Source organism: Lampris incognitus, chromosome 15 (assembly GCF_029633865.1).
Source record: "Lampris incognitus isolate fLamInc1 chromosome 15, fLamInc1.hap2, whole genome shotgun sequence".
Classification (NCBI taxonomy): Eukaryota; Metazoa; Chordata; class Actinopteri; order Lampriformes; family Lampridae; genus Lampris; species Lampris incognitus.
In genome coordinates, this window is record NC_079225.1 from 39,872,981 (window position 1) to 39,894,389 (window position 21,409).

The window sequence follows — 21,409 nt, forward strand, 5'->3', positions numbered from 1 at the left end:
GCAGCGGGGCGAAGTGGGACGGCGGAGCGGTGATGGAGGAGGGCGTCATGTGGGCGGATGAGGAGGGGCGCGGGGGGGGAGGCTTAAAGGAAACCTAATGGATAAAACGTCTGCCCCCCCCCACACAGACACACACACATACACACACATATATACACAGGGGCAGATTTGCAGGGGTACGGGGTGGGATGGGATAATAACCCCCCCCCCACACAGACACACACACACACACACATATATACACAGGGGCAGATTTGCAGGGGTACGGGGTGGGATGGGATAATAACCCCCCCCCCCACAGACACACACATACATACATATATACACAGGGGCAGATTTGCAGGGGTACGGGGTGGGATGGGATAATAACCCCCCCCCCCACAGACACACACATACATACATATATACACAGGGGCAGATTTGCAGGGGTACGGGGTGGGATGGGATAATAACCCCCCCCACACACACACAGACACACACACATGCATACATATATACACAGGGGCAGATTTGCAGGGGTACGGGGTGGGATGGGATAATAACCCCCCCCCCACAGACACACACATACATACATATATACACAGGGGCAGATTTGCAGGGGTATGGGGTGGGATGGGATAATAACCCCCCCCCCACAGACACACACATACATACATATATACACAGGGGCAGATTTGCAGGGGTACGGGGTGGGATGGGATAATAACCCCCCCCCACACACACACAGACACACACACATGCATACATATATACACAGGGGCAGATTTGCAGGGGTACGGGGTGGGATGGGATAATAACCCCCCCCCCCCACAGACACACACATACATACATATATACACAGGGGCAGATTTGCAGGGGTATGGGGTGGGATGGGATAATAACCCCCCCCCACAGACACACACATACATACATATATACACAGGGGCAGATTTGCAGGGGTACGGGGTGGGGTGGGATAATAACCCCCCCCCCACACAGACACACACATATATACACAGGGGCAGATTTGCAGGGGTACGGGGTGGGATGGGATAATTAACCCCCCCCCCCAAAAAAAGAAAACGTACATCCCTCTCTTTTCCACCCACCTCGGCTTAATGGCACCACGTGATGCCCCGTAACCAAGGAACGTTACAACGTCTAAAAAAAATCCGTTGATCTCGTGATAGGTTGATAAGCATCATTTGCCCCATTCTCCCCTGAACGCTAAATCACCCCAGTTTGACACGCAGCATGCTTTTTCTGGGCCTGAAGTCCACGAAGCGTACAGTAAATACACGGATCAGCCGTGGTCCGATCCCACAGAAGAGCTCCTGGAGCTCGGATTGCTTTAAAGAATGTAAAGCTGGCTATGATAGACAGGTGTCACCGTGCGTCACAGCTTGCTGCGTATGGGGCTGTGCAGCTGCAGACCGGTCAGCGTGCCCACGATGACCCCCCCCCCCCGTCCACTGCCGAAAGTACCGACAATGGTCATGGGAGCGCCAGAACCGGACCACGCAGCGGTGGAAGGTGGCCTGGTCTGATGAATCACGTTTTCTTTTACGTCATGTGGACGGCCGGGTACGTGTGTGTCCTTCACCTGGGGAAGAGATGGCCCCAGGATGCACTATGGGAAGAAGGCGAGCCGGCGGGGGCAGTGTGACGCTCTGGGCAACGTTCTGCTGGGAGACCTCGGGTCCTGGTACTCATGCGGATGTTACTTTGACACGTACCACCAACCTACACACCACCGCAGACCAGGTACCCCCCCCTTCATGGCAACGGTATTCCCTGATGGCAGTGGCCTCCTTCGGCGGGATAACGCCCCCTGCCCCACATTGTTCAGGAAGGGTTTGAGGAACACGACAAAGAGTTCAGGATGTTGCCTCGGCCTCCAAACTCCCCAGATCTCGATCCGATCCAGCGTCGGTGGGATGTGCTGGGAAAACAAGTCCGATCCACGGAGGCCCCACCTCGCAACTCGCAGGACTTAAAGGATCTGCTGCTAACGTCTCGGTGCCAGATACCAGAGGACACCTTCAGAGGTCTCGCGGAGTCCACGCCTCCACGGGTCAGAGCTGTTTTGGCGGCACGAGGGGGGACCCACACGATATCAGACAGGTGGTTTTAATGTGCCGGCTGATCGGTGTGTCATGTTGCGTGGACACCGAGTGTTGTAATGTAGCGCATTTTTAGCACATTCAAAAGTATGATGAGTGTAGACGTTCTAGAAGCGCGTGGAATATAATGTTCTTAAACTATGCTGTCATAACACAAACTAAAGGGGGGGGGGGGAGTCTAATCACACAACTAAACCATAAGATCAGGTATTTTCTTTCCCAGAGCGCTCATAATGTTTAAATACACTCGAAAAACCTTTCATGGTTAAGTGCATGCAGGCCTATGGCTGCCATTTAAAAGGTGATTGCGGTTTTGCCCCCCCCGGGGGTATACTGATCCCAATACAAGTCCAATTTTCTTCAGCTGTACCACATTAGTACTCAGCCTACAGCTTTTTAACGTCAACACCGTGCGGTATTTATGCATAACTGTGTGTGTGTGTGTGTGCTGTAGTGTAATAATTCCCCTTAGGTCCAATACTATGTAATCTGTACAGGATGGTGTCTGTTTATGGCAGCATTACCCAATACCTTCCATTTTTATTATTACCGTTTAACCTCCCTCACGTCCCGGCCCTCTTCGCCGGCGCTGTGTACTGTCCAACGCTGCTCCACCTGAGCCAAGCCAACACACTCTTGGCATTGAAGCTCACGCTGCTGATGCAAAGCGATGCGGTAGGTGCACAGCAAACAAACAGCAACAGAGTCCCAAACACCGACCGCTCAGTGAAGCTGAGCGGGGGGGCGTCCGGGTGGCGTGGCGGTCTATCCTGTTGCCTACCAACACGGGGATCGCCGGTTCGAATCCCCGTGTTACCTCCGGCTTGGTCGGGCGTCCCTACAGACACAATTGGCCGTGTCTGCAGGTGGGAAGCCGGATGTGGGTATGTGTCCTGGTCGCTGCACTAGCGCCTCCTCTGGTCGGTCGAGGCGTCTGTTCGAGGGGGAGGGGGGAAATAGCGTGGTCATCCCACGCGCTACGCCCCCCTGGTGAAACTCCTCACTGTCAGGTGAAGAGAAGCGGCTGGCGACTCCACATGTATGGGAGGAGGCATGTGGTAGTCTGCAGCCCTCCCCGGATCGGCAGAGGGGGGTGGAGCAGCTACCGGGACGGCTCGGAAGAGTGGGGTAACTGGCTGGATACAATTGGGGAGAAAAAGGGGGGGACCCCCCCCCCAAAAAAAAATGAAGCATGAGCAGTTAGTTACAGCAAAACAATGCAGGATACATATATTGAAGTGTCGAGCACCCCCCCCAAGCATCACATCAATATAAACTTACCCCCCCCCCCCCATGAGAAACCAGGATAATGACGAGCTATTTCGTGGCTTCTCAACTTGTCTACTTGAAATGAAAAAGACAAGAGGCGGCGTGTAACAAAACAGTAGAACATTTTATTCCATTGACAGTGCTTCAACACTTCCAACGCAGGCGCCCCCTGTGCTTTCAGGAACGTAAGACCACGGATGAGTTCAACATAAGGCAGAAATGTGCATGTCAACCGTTTCCGGGCCACAAGTCAGGGCTGAATTTGGATGACCAACATCTTAACGCGTGTGTTGTGAGCTAGCGTACGCCTCTCGGTGTCCAAATACCAGCCGTTCGCCCGTGACACACGGGTCCGGTCGGTACCGCGGCACGACCCGTCTACGCACACCGACAAAATAACCATTCAGAAGTCGGTTACGGCGACCTTCGGTACCGCATTACGAAGCACAAGTGTGCCACAGTTTTACACACATTGGGGGGTTCCCCCCCCCCCCCCACTCAAAGGGCACACTTTTCACCGTTGCACTAAAATAACAAGAGACGGGTAACAGATCGACACGCTCCCCGCATGGCCGGAGTAGTTGTGCTCATCGACACAGCCAACACCAAGGACAGGACTGTGCTACGCGTCTTCGGCGACAATGACCCGAATAGAACCGTCCACGAAACTGACACGGGGGAGAACACGACAGGCCTTCCACGTGACGCCCAAACCACTGAAATGCGATACAGCCAAATAATAACCGATAAAAACCCTGATAACACACAACAACAATGTCATAACTCATGTCGCTTTACAAATAGTCCTACTTGACATACAAACACCATTTGCACTTAATGTGAAAGATCAACTAACGAGGGGTTCTCATGTCGGGATAATGGCTCGCGTGACAAGTCGGGTTCGAGTCGCGAGATAATGCCGAAGGGAAACTCGGAGGTTCTCGTCACTGTGCCGGGAGTCCCAGAGTCCACACTTACACACTTGCTTTGTTTGTGCAACACACATATTCGCTCTGGAAATTTCTCGTGATCCACCTTCTCTACAATACAAAAGAATGGGATTGGGGGGGGGGGGGGCGGGCGGGCTTCTCACGAAAACAATAACAGTACACCTTTTATCGTTACTATATGCCGACACTCACACGCACGTTTACGATAAGTCACGAAAACGACGCTCAGGTATGTGGGTGGGTGTAACTACGGACAGACACTATGGTTTTACATTCACGTGGTTTCTCTGAACGGGAGGATGGTTTCTGTGCTCTTCATACGGTGGTTGGGGGCACTGGAAAGGAGGGCGGGTCATGTGAGGAGGAAACAACTGGTGAAAATGGAGGCACGTTCCTCTCCTGAGGCCTGGGGGGGGGGGGTAAAGTTGTTGGGTGGTGGCGGTTATTCTTGAGACAAACTCTGGCACCTTTTCAGCAGAGAATCCGGGGGTCTGGGGTAGTAGCCGGTGGTGCAGGGCTTGTCGGGGGAGAACCTGGGGAACTTGTAGTCCAAAGGGAGATCTGCGAGAAGAGGCAGAGAAATCAATCAACAATCGACAAATCATTTCTTGTTCCTTTTTACCACCCTTAGTATTGCTATTTTTTGGTGGCCCTCCCCCCCCTTTTTCTCCCCAACTGTATCCGGCCAATTACCCCACTCTTCCGAGCCGTCCCGGTTGCTGCTCCACCCCCTCTGCCGATCCGGGGAGGGCTGCAGACCAGCACATGCCTCCTCCCATACATGTGGAGTCACCAGCCGCTTATTTTCACCTGACAGTGAGGAGTTTCACCAGGGGGACGTAGCACGTGGGAGGATCACGCTATTCCCCCCAGTTCCCTCTCCCTCCCAAACAGGTGCCCCGACAGACTAGAGGGGGCGCTAGTGCAGCGATCAGGACACATACCCACATCCGGCTTTCCACCTGCAGACACGGCCAATTGTGTCTGTAGGGATGCCCGACCAAGCCGGAGGAAACAGGGATTCGAACCGGCGATCCCCGTGTTGGTAGGCAACGGAATAGACCGCAAACGCTACCCGGACGTGTTCCTTATTTTTCAAACTTAAAAGGTTTTAGTCTTTTTTTTATTATTATTATTACTTTTGTATGTAATAATTGTACTTACTGACAGGCCTTAGACGATCTAAACGGATGGTGTTGCATAATGGTGCTCTGTTTGCTTATTACTAAGAGATCAAGAAGGTTATTTTTGGGCATCCTTTCCCATGCTCCACTGTGTTGTTTGTTTTCGTATTAGTTTTTGAGACAACATCCTGTGGCCATGGGAGGTTTAGCATGCTGAGATTACCCCGCAAGAGCCGCAACAGCAAAATCTGAATTAGAACACTGGCTTGAGTGCTGTCTTCAAAACTGGTTTTACATGTTTGTCTACATAGGAAACCTGTCGTCCCTTCGCTTCAGTGCACTATCAGTAACACCATTGCACTGTATTCACAGAACCGTCCAACAAGTGTGGGAGTGGTGCGTTGCTCAACTGATTTTCCACCACATCTCTGGAAAATGACTCAAGTTCTGCCAAAAGAAACCCTGAACATCAGCAGAAAGAGACCACAACACATCCTTTTGAGAATAAAGAAGTAGGGATTTTCTTGAAAGACAAATTGCAAGTTTAGTCCTCAGTTTATCTGATTCTAACCAGAAGAAATGGCACCCCCCCCCCCCCAAGTTTAACCAACTTCAGCTAACTTTTCCAAACCCTGACCTTGTTCCACATCTGTTCCTGTTTTGGGCTCACTGGTGGTTCTACCTATTGCATGTTGCAACTATTGATGTGTCATTTGGGAATGGCTATCTTCGAACCAGCACAAGCTGGTTTTATCTCGTATCTATTTGTTATACCCTTAATTTGATCCTGGGATCTTAATTAATCTCCTAAAATGCACTTGGTTGCTTTGGGCAATCAAACGCTGGCTCGGATAAACAGAAAATAGTATGTTCCTTAATCCCTTAGTTTGAGAATGCCACCCTGGATTGTTGTTGATTGTAGAGATGTAAATTTGCCCCATCTGTTTTCCTTTTCCCCCAAATAATTTATCCCAACAGCCAGAAATTTATCTTGTTTCTGGCACAGCGTTAAGCAAGCCAGGCTACGATTATTTAGCACTCCTGCTACGAAGATACTGGATTTATGTTTTGGAGTTGGCTTTGGTCATTTTCAATAGAATTTGCTTCTTTTATGGTGAGGAGCTCCGGCATCCAGAGGGAGCTTGGAGCAGAGCCGCTGCTCCTTCGCGTCAAAAGGAGCCGGCTGAGGTGTTTGAGCATCTGATTAGGATGCCTCCTGGGCGCCTTCCTCTGGAGGTTTACCGGGTGCGGCCAACTAGGAGGAGACCCCGGGGTAGACCCAGAACTCGCTGGAGGGACTACATGTCCAATCTGGCCTGGGAATGCCTTGGGATCCCCCAGGAGGAGCTGGAGGGTGTTGCTGGGGAGAGGGACGTCTGGAGCGCCCTACTTAGCTTGCTGCCACTGCGACCCGACCCCGGAGAAGCGGCTGAAGATGAATGAATGAATGAATGAATGAATTGTATATTTTACATTTTCTCCAGCCGTGATGGATTTTCTTTTTTTATTTTGTGGCCCATCAAGTTTCGAAACACTGCCCGGCCAATATCCAGCACTTTACACAGATAACCCACAAACCCACTCCCCTGGCTGGAAAATGCGACCGTAAAAGGGTTAGAAAGGATATTAGCCAAACAACGGAACCAATTTCAACCGCACCCCTTTTGATGGACCCTGAAAATGAAATGGAGGTACAAGATTTTTTTTGAGATCTTAAAAACGGAAAAAGAATCTGCAGTTTCGTCCGGGTTGGCAACTTGGGTTATCAGTCTGTGTCTGTGGTGCCCCCCCCCCCCTGCATACCTGCTATGTGCTCCACGCTGGGGATGGCCATGGTGCTGTATTTATGAATACAGTGGCAGCACCAGGTCAGTTTCTGGCTTTCTTCATCCCCTCCACCGCTCTTGTGATCATCGACAAAGTAAGAGCCCCACTGCTTGGACACGGCCGAGGGCGTCTTCATACCCTGGTCCTGCAGGGGGAGTTCATATTTAAGTGAGAGATCAAAAGCGACGCGCAAGTAAGCACTGCTTCCCTAATACAACGCGAGAAAAGATGTATCGTGAAATATAATTAAATACGTTAAAATGAACCAGTTTCAGCAACTTCGGTCCCGACGCAGCACAAGCGGTGATTCAATTTGCTGCGTTTGTTTCTTCTTCTTTTTTTTTAACTATTATTTGTTTGGCGCCACCCAGACAAAGCAAGAGAGGCAAGATTGAGATGGCTTGGACATGTGTGGAGGAGAGATGCTGAGTATATTGGGAGAAGGATGGTGAATATGGAGCTGCCAGGGAAGAGGAGAAGAGGAAGGCCAAAGAGGAGGTTTATGGATGTGGTGAGGGAGGACATGCAGGTGGCTGGTGTGACAGAGGAAGATGCAGAGGACAGGAAGAGATGGAAACGGATGATCCGCTGTGGCGCCCCCTAACGGGAGCAGCCGAGCGTAGTAGTAGTAGTGTTTGGCGCCACCTACAGGCGTAGGGAATCTCAACGGCGCTATCCTGCTCGGGTTGAAATCTGAACCTTGTTGCAAAATGATGCCGTGTGTTCAATTCTAATAGCTGAATAGTCCCACTACAAGCAATAAAAGAAGCATGCTTGTCATAGTCAGCAAACCAATTAGCGGCTTCTTCTCGCTGTCATGTTATCTGTTACCAAGCAAGTTACGATTTTCTTTTTAACCGACACGGTCGTATTTCAGAAATAGTTTACAAGCAATCCAAAAGGAGTTGGATCAAGTGCAGCTGGACTTGGTATATATCCGTGAAGACGTTTCGCCTCTCATCCAAGAGGCTTCCTCAGTCCGCGCCTTTCTGACCAGACCAAGCTAGTCTGACTGGCCGGTGATGAGACTCAGGATTTATCCTCTTGGAGTCGTTGTCAGAGCTGGCTCTGAATGAGAACATTCACAGACAGTTTACAAGCAACATTGACAAGGCACAACTTGTGTGTTAAATGCACTTCCTTGACACTGCCCTTCTTTCAGCTGAGTTTTCGCACTGCGCTTAAGCTTTTGCGTTAATCACATAGAAAATGCGTGGTAATTAAAAATAACTACTTTTGTAATACATGTACATGAACTAACCAATACTTACCTTGTTTAAAACTCACTGAATGTGTGTGGAGTTCAAGCATTGCAACTGCAGATTAGTGATTCACTTCCTGACAAGCGCGAGCCTGACAGGAAACCGAAAACGAGGGCCTCTGCGGTAACTTCGAAAGGGCTTCAACCCAACAAGCCTCCGAAGGAGCGGTTTGCCCTCCTCCGAAATCATAATCAGTCACTATTTCGTCAAAAAAAACCAACCCTGTCCCTCATAATCACTGCTGATGCATCAGATCTCAGTGCTGATGAGCAGACTTGAGCAACATCTTGAAAGAGGGATGTGGTTGTGGGTTTTAATGACCAACACCATGATAAACTACACAACAGTTCCAGGGTACAGACTGAGATTAAACCTTGCGCAATTGTTTTTACTACGTTGGATAAATACTGGGTTAGGTGGAAGCTAAGTGAATGAAATGAATCATGAATCCTCCCAAATTCCATGTAAAAGCCAACAGTAAACATTTGATACCCGGCCCTGATGAATCACATGTCAGTGGAAAATTGACAAACTGTTGTAACACAAAGGTAGCTTAGAATGCCCAGACGAGTTATATTGCGTAAGGAAGCTCGAAACAAGAACAAAACACACTGTAGTGACTGATGGAGGTGGTCGCTCTGACTGTCGGCGGAGACGCACTGGGGGAGCGCGAGGACTCACGGGACTGCTAATGTCCGAGTTGGGATTGTTGTTGATTGTGTTATATTTCTGCTTGTTCGAGTGTTAAGTTCATGTTGGGATGTGTTGCTAGTTGGGGGTTTGACTCGGACTGGGTAGAGGACTGTTACTGACTGACTGACCTTAGGACTGTGACTTAAGACTGACGTCACCAGTTGCAACATTGGGGGTGAATCGTTGTGTTGTTGTCTGTTCTGGCTGTTGTGTAAATAAATGAGCACTCCGGGGCGTACGGGGCACGGGAGTTGCGATTAAAAAGATCTCTTTCTCTCGACTCAGTCAGCCACACTCACTTGGTCGCTCAGTCAGTCAGTCAGTCAGTCAGTCAGTCAGTCAGTCAGTCAGTCAGTCAGTCAGTCAGTCAGTCAGTCAGTCGGACCTTCACATTTGTCAGGCTGGCCAGTGTTGCCAACTCGGCAACTTTCTCGCTGGATTTAGCGACTTTTCAGACCCTCTTACAGACTTTATTTCTAAAAAGCAACCAGCGAAAAAAACATTTTGGACCCCCCCCCCCTCCTTTTCTTCCCAATTGTATCCGGTCAATTACCCCACCCTTCCGAGCCGTCCCGGTCGCTGCTCCACCCCCTCCGCCGAGCCGAGGAGGGCTGCAGACTACCACATGCCTCCTTCGAAACACGTGGAGTCGCCAGTCGCTTCTTTTCACCTGACAGTGAGGAGTTTCACCTGACAGTGAGGCGTTTCCCCAGGGGGACATAGCATGTGGGAGGATCACGCTGTTCCCCCCCAGTTCCCCCTCCCCCCTGAACAGATGCCCCGACTGACCAGGGGAGGTGCTAGTGCGGCGACCAGGACACATAACCACATCCGGCTTCCCACCCGCAGACACGGCCAATTGTGTCTGTAGAGATGCCTGACCAAGCCGGGGGCAACACGGGGATTCGACCCGGCGATCCCCGTGTTGGCCGGCAACGGAATAGGCCGCCAAGCCACCCGGATGCCCCTATGCTTTAATAGCTTTTAAATCTGTAAACAGCTCATTGGATCTTGTAAATATTGTCTGACCTTCTCCCTCCCTTTGTATATACATTTTTTAAACTGTGTTACTTCAAATATACCATGTCCCCGTAGTGAGTTTGTGATCATTTGGCTAAAGATTTCCCAATCTGCCCTCTCCGCGGCTTCAGGCGATCTCCCCCTCGCTGCAACCCAAACAACCGCTAAGTTTCATGCAAGTGATAGCGCGATGCATCAACACGCAAAGGATCGTGCAACGTCGTCCGTTTACTTTCGGCGCTAGTGCTAGTGCTAGCTACTTTCATAGGAATAACAGTTGGCGACACCGGGGTTGGTCCAGCCAAAACGACCCCCCCCCCCCAAAAAAACAAAGAAAAACCTTTAACACATTTGGGCAGCACACTGTTCTTCTGGGAAACAGTCATGGTCCCAATTTTCCCTTCTGACTCATCTCTTTTTGTCCGTAAACACAACATCCTGCCGCCCGACGTTCTTACAGAAGGCCCGATGTGTTGGAAAAGAAAGAAGAAGAAGAAGCTTGCTAACAGCAGGAATCTGCTAAGTGGGAGAGAGGGCCGCCCCGGGCGACACTAAATCCAAACAGAGCCGTTACCCTTTTGTTTCCTCCTCAGCTGCACATCAGCTGCGCTGAAAGGCGGCGCATGCTGACAGTCAGCACAGCGTGCAGGGCCCGCCTGTCTCTGCACGCCTGACGTTCTGGTCTCACCGTCAGTTCTGGTCTCACCGTCAGTTCTGGTCTCACCGTCAGTTCTGGTCTCACCGTCACAGGCAAAAGTGTAAACGATATGAAACAGCGCCTGAGCGCTTATGACGTTGTAATTGATGTCAGCCTTCCCATGATGCTTTCTGAGACCCGGCACGCAGGCTATCACTCATGCGCACGCACACACACACGCACTGTAAAAAGTGTTAAGCATGTAGATTGGGGGGGGGAGGGGGTCGAGGGACGGTGTGTGTGGACTGCACTCTAAATGGAAGTGGCCGCTCGCATTAACTCACCTCGAACTTGCCCTTCTTCTCCAGCGGCTCCGCCTGGGCCTCGTTGGACGTGGCCATGTCGCTCCTTAGGACGCCCTCTCCCTCCATTTCCTCCACGATCATCACCGTCTCCCACTTCCCGAAGCTGCTGGCGGGAAACATGTCTGACCGCATGCTGTCCCCGAAGTACACCACCTGCAGGGGATTTAGCAAAGCCGAGAAACAGAAGCCCCATTTACACTTGGCAACCGATGTGACTCGGATCCAGATTGGATCCAGATGCGATTTACCCTCATTGCATTCGCACCTGTAATCAACAAAGCCTGTCAAAGCGGCATCCTGGTGGCTCGAACGCATACAATGTTGGGCGGGGCTTTCTCAGGGCTTAATTTGCATATCTTCCCTGTTCTCCCTACACTAAGGGGAAAAACTGTAGCGTGCTTCATTTCTTCATCATAGCAGCCAAATTTGAGAGGAGGAGGCAGGTCGCAACAACTCTGAAGATGAAGCAAAAAGTCCAAAACCCAGGTTTAACAAATTTTTTTGGGGGGGGGGGGTTTCCTCCCCATTTCCCCCCCTGTTGTACTTGGCCAATTACCCCAATCTTCCGAGCTGTTCCAGTTACTGCTCCACCCCCTCTGCCGATCCGGGGGGAGGGCTGCAGACTACCACACGCCTCCTCCGATACGTGTGGAGTCGCCAGCCGCTTCTTTTCACCTGACAGTGGGGAGTTTCACCAGGGGGACGTAGTGCGTGGGAGGATCACGCTATTCTCTCAAGTCCCCCCCCCCCCAAACAGGCGCCCTGACTGACCAGAGGAGGCGCTAGTGCAGCAACCCGGACACATACCCACATCTGGCTTTCCACCCGCAGACACTGCCAATTGTGTCTGTAGGGACACCCGACCAAGCCGGAGGTTAACACGGAGATTCGAACCGGCGATCCCCCATGTTGGTAGGTAATGGAGTAGCCCGCCATGCTACCCGGAAGCCCCTTCAACAATGTTTTATTCGGTGCCCACAGCCATACTGGTGGCTTTTTGAATGGCTACCTGGATCTGTAGCAGCCAAACCCCACTGGAATAAACCAGCGATACCACGGGGTGTCAGTAAGTTAAAAGGGAACAAGACTCCTGGCATTGTGGCGTTAATTTTCATGATTTCATCATTATCATATTTATCACCACTGCGTGTAAATTTGAGATCTTGACAGCTGTACATTTAGCACTGATTAAATTGAAACGTTTGGCTGAATCCTTTTCTTCACAACTCTCAATGGTAGTCAAATTCAATAAAGGCAGGACGTCCAGTTCAGGGGGGAGGGCAAATGGGGGGGATAGCGTGATCCTCCCACATGCTACATCCCCTGGTGAAACTCCTCACTGTCAGGTGAAAAGAAGCGGCTGGCGACTCAACCCGTATCAGAGGAGGCATGTGGTAGTCTGCGGCCCTACACGGCTCGGCAGAGGGGCTGGAGCAGCGACCAGGACGGTTTGGAAGTGTGGGGTAATTGCATGGGTACAACTGGGGAGAAAAATCCTCCCCCCAAAAAAATTCAATATAAAGGCTACATTCGTCTAATGGCCCCCAGGAGGGTAAACCAGACACAATGAGACTGGAAAACTCATCACAACCTTTGGTCCCCTCACATCTGATGGGACAGGAATGAATGGGCAGCATTTCAAAACCAACAAGGGGGCACATACAGCTAAAAGCCTGAAGTCCCATTCTGAACGCAGCTTTTTTTCTTTGCCGTGCATCAGCTCTTAAAATCTGCTGTTTTGGCTGGGCCCGCAAGCAGTTTTTTCAGTAAATGCAGGTACTCTTTCTCACCCATATGATTGAGTAACTTGAGAGTAGCCGAGTTGAAGATGATCAGATGATCAGCAGGGAGCTAGCAAAAATTTGCACGTAGACAGATTCACCGGATTAAGCATTTCCAATCTCAAGATGCTCGATCTAAATCTTAAATCTTGCTGCACAACTAAAATGCAGAGGAACATGGTTTGTGTATATATATATATATATATATATATATATATATATATATATATATATATATACATATATATATATACACTACCGTTCAAAAGTTTGGGATCACCCAAACAATTTTGTGTTTTCCATGAAAAGTCACACTTATTCACCACCATATGTTGTGAAATGAATAGAAAATAGAGTCAAGACATTGATAAGGTTAGAAATAATGATTTGTATTTGAAATAAGATTTTTTTAACATCAAACTTTGCTTTCGTCAAAGAATCCTCCATTTGCAGCAATTACAGCATTGCAGACCTTTGGCATTCTAGCTGTTAATTTGTTGAGGTAATCTGGAGAAATTGCACCCCACGCTTCCAGAAGCAGCTCCCACAAGTTGGATTGGTTGGATGGGCACTTCTTGCGTACCATACGGTCAAGCTGCTCCCACAACAGCTCAATGGGGTTCAGATCTGGTGACTGCGCTGGCCACTCCATTACCGATAGAATACCAGCTGCCTGCTTCTGCTCTAAATAGTTCTTGCACAATTTGGAGGTGTGTTTAGGGTCATTGTCCTGTTGTAGGATGAAATTGGCTCCAATCAAGCGCTGTCCACTGGGTATGGCATGGCGTTGCAAAATGGAGTGATAGCCTTCCTTATTCAGAATCCCTTTTACCCTGTACAAATCTCCCACCTTACCAGCACCAAAGCAACCCCAGACCATCACATTACCTCCACCATGCTTAACAGATGGCGTCAGGCATTCTTCCAGCATCTTTTCATTTGTTCTGCGTCTCACAAACGTTCTTCTTTGTGATCCAAACACCTCAAACTTGGATTCATCCGTCCACAACACTTTTTTCCAGTCTTCCTCTGTCCAATGTCTGTGTTCTTTTGCCCATCTTAATCTTTTTCTTTTATTGGTCAGTCTCAGATATGGCTTTTTCTTTGCCACTCTGCCCTGAAGCCCAGAATCCCGCAGCCGCCTCTTCACTGTAGATGTTGACACTGGTGTTTTGCGGGTACTATTTAATGAAGATGCCAGTTGGGGACCTGTGAGGCGTCTGTTTCTCAAACTAGAGACTCTAATGTACTTATCTTCTTGCTCAGTTGTGCAACGCGGCCTCCCACTTCTTTTTCTACTCTGGTTAGAGCCTGTTTGTGCTGTCCTCTGAAGGGAGTAGTACACACCGGTGTAGGAAATCTTCAATTTCTTAGCAATTTCTCGCATGGAATAGCCTTCATTTCTAAGAACAAGAATAGACTGTCGAGTTTCAGATGAAAGTTCTCTTTTTCTGGCCATTTTGAGCGTTTAATTGACCCCACAAATGTGATGCTCCAGAAACTCAATCTGCTCAAAGGAAGGTCAGTTTTGTAGCTTCTGTAACGAGCTAAACTGTTTTCAGATGTGTGAACATGATTGCACAAGGGTTTTCTAATCATCAATTAGCCTTCTGAGCCAATGAGCAAACACATTGTACCATTAGAACACTGGAGTGATAGTTGCTTGAAATGGGCCTCTATACACCTATGTAGATATTGCACCAAAAACCAGACATTTGCAGCTAGAATAGTCATTTACCACATTAGCAATGTATAGAGTGTATTTCTTTAAAGTTAAGACTAGTTTAAAGTTATCTTCATTGAAAAGTACAGTGCTTTTCCTTCAAAAATATGGACATTTCAATGTGATCCCAAACTTTTGAACGGTAGTGTATATATATATATATATATATATATATATATATATATATATATATATATATATATATATATATATATATATATATATATATATATGTAAATATATACGCGGTCTCCGGCAAGATCCGCAGAGGAGGTTTGAGTATTTATGTCAATAACTCTTGGTGCAACAATATAAAGATTGTTGAAAGGCATTGATCTGCTGATCTCCAGCTCCTTATGATTCAGCGCAGGGCTTTTACCTGCCCAGGGAGCTAACAGCCATTACCATCGCCGCTGTATACATCCCCCCACATTCTAATGCTAAGGTAGCACTTAAGCAGCTACAATGTGCCGTCAGCAGACAACAGACCAAACACCCGGACAATGCCTTTATCATAGGTGGTGACTTTAATCAGGCTAACCTCAGGGCTGTTTTGCCCAAATTCCATCAGCATGTCTCCTGCCCCACTAGGGGAAAAAACACCCCAAACCATCTCTATACAAACATTAAGGACTCAAACAAAGCTACTCCCTGTCCCCACCTGGGGCATTCTGACCACCTCTGCCTGTTCCTGGTCCCAGCCTACAAACCCCTAATAAAACGGGTCAAGCCAGCAGTAAAGACAATCACTGTTTGCCCAGAAGGAGCAGTCTCTGAAATCCAGGACTGTTTTGACAACACAGACTGGAGTATTTTTGCACATTCAGCTACCCATGGCTCCCATATAGACATTAATGAACAGACATCTGCCATACTAGCCGACGTGAACTTTTGCACTGAGAGTGTCACAACAAAAAAATCAATCTGCACCTTTCCAAACCAGAAACCCTGGATGATCAGTTAGGTCCGGCAGCTGCTGAAAGTTCGGGATGCAGCGTTCAAGTCAGGTAACTGTGAGGCCTACAGCGCAGCCAGATCCAACCTCAAAAATGGCATCCGCCGCCAGAGTCATCGGATCGGTACGATAAATATTTACAGGGGCCAGGAATTCCAACATGGGGCAAAAAAATATTATAGGAGGTGCTTTCACGGGGGTGAGACACAGTTTCATTAGCCTGGACCGGACTGAGTCCCGAATGTAGCGGAGCACAATGAGGCGAATCAAGATTGTAGGCTGCAGCGAAACCAGACGAGTCCCGGAACAGAGATCCTGCACTGTTGGGGAGACAACCCTCCCGTCTTCAAATCATCTTCTCCAAAAGACAACGGGGGCATTGTGTTGACCATCGCACCCTCTCTCTTACACAAGATGATGCAGTTCATTGTTTTTATATTTATATATGCATATTTCCTGTTGGCGCCTATTACTGCATCATCGCAACGAAATAGTTTACTCGTCTGTGGTACGGCTTGTTTTGGCGAGTCCAGCAAAAGTTTTCATGCGTTCACAGGTTTTCCCACCAGCTTTGCACGGTAGCTCACGCCAGCAACGGCCCAGGCGGAGACAACATGGAGCTTTTTACAGTCCACAGAGCCATACTGATTTAACAGAACTGACTCATTTGCTAAAAGCAGAAATTGAAACGGAATAATTCAAGTCAAGGGCGTCCGGGCAGCGTAGCAGTCTATTCCGTTGCCTACCAACATGAGGATCGCCGGTTCGAATCCCCATGTTACCTCCGGCTTGGTTGGGCATCCCTACAGGCACAATTGGCCGTGTCTGTGGGTGGGAAGCCGGATGTGGGTATGCGTTCTGGTCGCTGCACTAGTGCCTCCTCTGGTTGGTTGGGGCACCTGTTCGGGGGTGGGGGGTAGGGAAAAGCATGATCTTCCCATGCGCTACGTCCCCCTGGCAAAACTCCTCACTGTCAGGTGAAAAGAAGCGGCTGGTGACTCCACACGTATGGGAGGAGGCACGTGGTCATCTGCAGCCCTCCCGGGATTGGCAGAGGGGTCGGAGCAATGACCAGGATGGCTCAGAAACGTGAGGTAATTGGCCGGGTGCAAACCGCTTATCCTGCTCTCAGGGGCGCGGGGATGGAGCCTATCCCAGCAGTCATTGGGTGGCAGGCGGGGAGACACCCTGGACAGGCCGCCAGGCCATCACGGGGGGGTGGGACCCAAAACAATCCAAGTTGATTTTCCTATGCTAATATCTTTTTGAAATCAACATAATTCACAATGTGTGTCTGATATTTCTGTATTCTTAATCTTGTTCCTCAAATTTAAGGCTCACTGACATTGCGACTATTGCCAAATGTTCTGGTTCATCTAGGAGTTGCTTTTTGTGGTACGGGAAGAGGGGGGACACTCGCTCAGCTTTGGGCAGATGAGCCATTTGAGCTGACAAAGCAGGGACTATGATCTATGGAGTCAATGTGTGCTTTAAGTGTACCTATGTTTTACTTGGTGCAGGCAATATTCTACCTTCATGCAGTTCTACTGTCACTCTCATCCCTCACCGGTCACCTCCTTCGTAGTCAAAGGAAGTTACAGTTAGATATGACAACTTCTGCCCCACCACACATATCCACTGTATGAGTCAGTGTTGTAGTACTCGAGTCCAGGACTCGGGCTCGAGTCCGACTCGAGTCCTGTGACTCCACTTGAGCACTGACGACTCAGACTTGGACTTGGAAGTTGGAGATGAGGACTCAGACTTGTTAATCGATAAAGACTGTTTTATTGTTTTTGTTAGTTTTTTTGTAATAGGCCCTAATAATTTGGCATAAGATATTGATAGCTATATTAACTTTTAATTATAATAATTATTTGCCAGCTTTTTTTACGGTGCCAGAGTGGAGCACCGGAGCCCATCTTGGAACTCGACTCAGACTCAACCTTGATGACTCGACTGAGGTAACGGGGACTTGATTTGGACTCTTCTTCGGGGACTCGGACTCGAACACTGGGGACTCGAGACTCGACTCAGACTCGAGGCTTAGTGACTCGACTACAACACCGGTATGCGTTATTTAATCCAGTACCAATATGTCAGGGCTTCTTATGAGAAGGGGGAAGGGGAACAATCTGGGGTAAGATCATTGCGAAACCAGTTACGGTATCTTAAACTGATGCGATCGCGCGTCCAGCGGAAACATTACAGGAAAAAAAAAATCTTTGCATTCGGATCAAATGATATCGCCTCCGCCGATGGGCAAACATTTTCACAAGTTCGGAGAAAAATTACGACTCTACAGCTTGCAGAGTTAACGCAGACATTTTCTCTATTTTTTTCCCTTTTCCCCTGTGTGCCTCCCCTGTTATCAGCCCATCACTCATAATAGCGTTTTAAGTTAAAGCCCCTCCTGAGCTGCAGGCATGCAGCCAGACCTTAATGCGTCCATTGTGCTCCGCAGCGTGTGTGGGGTCTGGTACATGGTGGGTGGGGGTGGGGGGGGTCCACACCACTGGAAATGAAGGTCAGGGAGATAAGGACTTTAAGCCGTATGTATGTACACTGTACATAAAGAGACAAAATGCACACATATACACACATGCAATATACACCATACATGCATACAAATGCAGTATCCATTCATAAAAATATGCACACACACACACACACACACACTAAATTAACATATCACTGAAAAAGAACGAGGACTACGTTGGGATGTTTTATGGCGGCTTAATTGCAGGTTTATCTCCGCCATGACAAGCGATCACAGAATTCCTGCCCTGACTCAACCCGCAAACGAGGACGCCTGTTCCGCCCATTTCCGCTGCCAGCGGCCATATTCCAGCCGCCGAACCCACGACCGTGTCCCGACGCACCGGCGTCTGACCCCGGCTGTTCCAGGAGCGCGCGCCGCGGGACTGCCATCTCACCCTGAATGCCTCCATTCAGCCCACCTGCACCGGCGTCCCGCCAGGTGAAAGTGCAGAGGGCCGAAAACACGAGAGCACCTCGGGTCATCCCCAGAGGAGCGCTTAAAGTGGCCCGAAGTGCGGGTTGACGCTCGCATTCCTCGAGTGCTTTCTCCACGTGGCCCCGGGGAACAGAGGGGGCATTGAGCGTGGAGAGAGAGGAGTGTGGGAGGAGTCAGAGAGTGAGAGTGAGAGTGAGAGAGACGGAGAGAGAGGGAGAGAGAGGGAGAGAGAGGAACTGAGGACGTGGAGGAGGACGAGCGATCCCTACCTGGATGTGCTGTTGATGCAGCAGTTCCTCCAGGTAAAGACGTACCGCTGACTCGCTCTTCTCCAACAGAATTGGGTCAAAGTCCACAATGAGGAAAAGGGAGGGGTTACTAACAACTACAGTTCGGCGTTTTGAGTGGAAGATCTGCGGCAGCACGGGGGGGGGGGGAGGGGGGGTCTTTCTTGTTTTAGCTCGTACTGACTCACCAAACAGGTCTGTGAAAAACCCCTTAGCTTCTAGTTACCACTGACTAGGTGTGTTGTCCTCTTCCTCCTTGGTGCCATGACGTATTTTATAGCAACCACAGGTGACTTTTTTTGGGTTTTAGTTGTATCCGGCCAATTACCCCACTCTTCTGAGCCGTCCCGGTCGCTGCTCCACCCCCTCTGCCGATCCGGGGAGGGCTGCAGACTGCCACACGCCTCCTCCCATACACGTGGAGTCGCCAGCCGCTTCTTTTCACCTGACAGTGAGCAGTTTCACCATGTAGCGCGTGGGAGGATCCCGCTACCCCCCCCCCCCAGTTCTCCCTCCCCCCCGTACAGGTGCCCCGACCCACCGGAGGAGGCGCTAGTGCGGCACCCACATCCGGCTTCCCACCCGCAGACACGGCCAATTGTGTCTGTAGGGATACCCGACCAAGCCGGAAGTAACGTGGGGGATTCGAACCGGCGATCCCCGTGTTGGTAGGCAACGGAAGAGACCGCTACGCTACCCGGACGCCGACTTTTTTTTAATTTTAAGACATCATCAAGTTCATTTTGGTGGCATAGTGTGATGATGGCTGTGGGAGAGCAACACAACCGCCCCTCAGATCAGTTCCCTCGGAGGCCTTGTTTCTAGCCGTCTTCTGCTATAATCAGACTTGTATTGTTCCTGTGTTATTTTCCGATCGCTGGCTGCAACCAAGATTCCCACCGGAGGGGCAATAAACATGATTGAACGGAGAAGCTAAAAAAAAGAAAAAAAAACTTCTGTGAAGAAACTAACTACAGCCCAATGCAATTGTTCTTGTTCAGACTGTGAAAAGGCGGCGGCGGCGGCGGCCGGCGCTTTGAGACCCATTACCTGGGCAAGTCTCGGTCGGCAGCCTGCTGGCGAACAGCAGCTCTGGTCCACAGCTGTGCCAAAAGACTGCAGGTGTGCGCGGCCCCGCTCCGCTCCCCCCCCCCCCCCCCTCACACCAGTGTGAATCTCCCCGAGCTGATTTACAGCCAAGCCTATCTCTTTAAACATCTGCCAAAAATGGGAGCTTGACTCCACCTCAAAGCGAGCCTGAAATCATCCGGAGAGACGGGTACTTGAAAGGTGAAACCCGGTGGGGAATGAACCGCTGTGGATAACAGCACCGGTGGCGGCTAATAGAAGAAACACTGCTGTCTCACCTTGGGGTCGGCCTTTCCGGTCATGGTTCTGAGCAGCTCGTGGAGATGCGGCCAGTTTCCCTGCGAATACCAGCCGGGCTTGTCCAGCGACGGCAGACCCTCGCTCTCCTCCACGTCGTTCACTGCAAGAAGAGGGACAGAACCCAAGACCGCACGGTCACCACAGCTCACAACAGAGAGCCAGCTGCTTCTGTTAGAGGGCAAGAGCAGACATGACCACACACACACACACATACGCACACAACGCCGGCGAAAACCCTTCTGTCGCGGCCTCGTCGCCACACCGCTCACCAGCGGAGCCACAAGAAGACTTCAGCGAGAAGCGCCGGGTTATAATAATGCACATAGCGTGTTTACAATAGACCGCGTACTTAAGTGGAGGTTACGTCGCTCTGTTGTGTCAAACGAAGCAGCTTATTTAGGGTTTGTGTGTGACATGTAGTGTTGTGTTGTGTTTTTGTGTCGTAGGTCAGGCGTTTTATTCTGCCCGCTAACCTTTGTTGGTGACACACATTACAGCATCGCAGTCTCATGACAGGGGAAAACCAGCCCCTGTGTGATTTCATGCTTCCTGGCCCGAGTTCAGCTCCCCTCCGATACTCGCCCAGCACCTCCTCACCCCAGTCCCCGGGACCACGTGTGAGCGAGGAACATTTCCAGAGCCTCGCATTTTTGTTCCCCAAATAACATGACCTCTTTTTTTTTTTCCTCTCCCTCTTATTTTCATTCCAGTTTGGCATGTCACGACTCTCTATCTCTCTAAGGTCCCCCTTTCATTGCACGGCCCCCTTCAGCGGTCGGGGAGGTCGTCACGTTAGTGCTCTGGTTAGGGGTGGGTACTGGTGATGTGGTTTGTTTTGTTTTTTTACTGTAAAAAGCCAAAGGCGGGAGGCCAAATGGGCGGGGTTAATCGCGGCGAAACGGCGAGTGATGCGAAATGGGCGTTGGCTTGAGTTAAAAAATGTTCAACTCAAGCGAGAATTGTGCCTGGTGAGAGCCAATCACCTTCAAGGAGGGCCAGAAGCCACGCCCCGTTTTCCCGAAAACTCCCCAGTCAAGATGGAAGACCA

The 21,409-nt window shown here is 49.9% G+C and overlaps 1 protein-coding gene across 1 annotated transcript in view; it reads right to left on the reverse strand.

Annotated features, from left to right (window-relative positions):
- Positions 1-3,493: 3,493 nt before the first annotated feature.
- Positions 3,494-21,409, reverse strand: part of nt5dc1 (5'-nucleotidase domain containing 1) — a 71,289-nt gene continuing 53,373 nt past the window's right edge. The window contains exons 9-12 of the mRNA XM_056294449.1: positions 20,340-20,461; positions 11,229-11,402; positions 7,249-7,417; positions 3,494-4,882 (exon numbers count right to left, since the gene is read on the reverse strand). Coding sequence (XP_056150424.1) covers positions 4,764-4,882; positions 7,249-7,417; positions 11,229-11,402; positions 20,340-20,461 — 584 coding nt within the window. The 3' untranslated portion in view covers positions 3,494-4,763. The remainder of the gene's footprint in view (positions 4,883-7,248; positions 7,418-11,228; positions 11,403-20,339; positions 20,462-21,409) is intronic.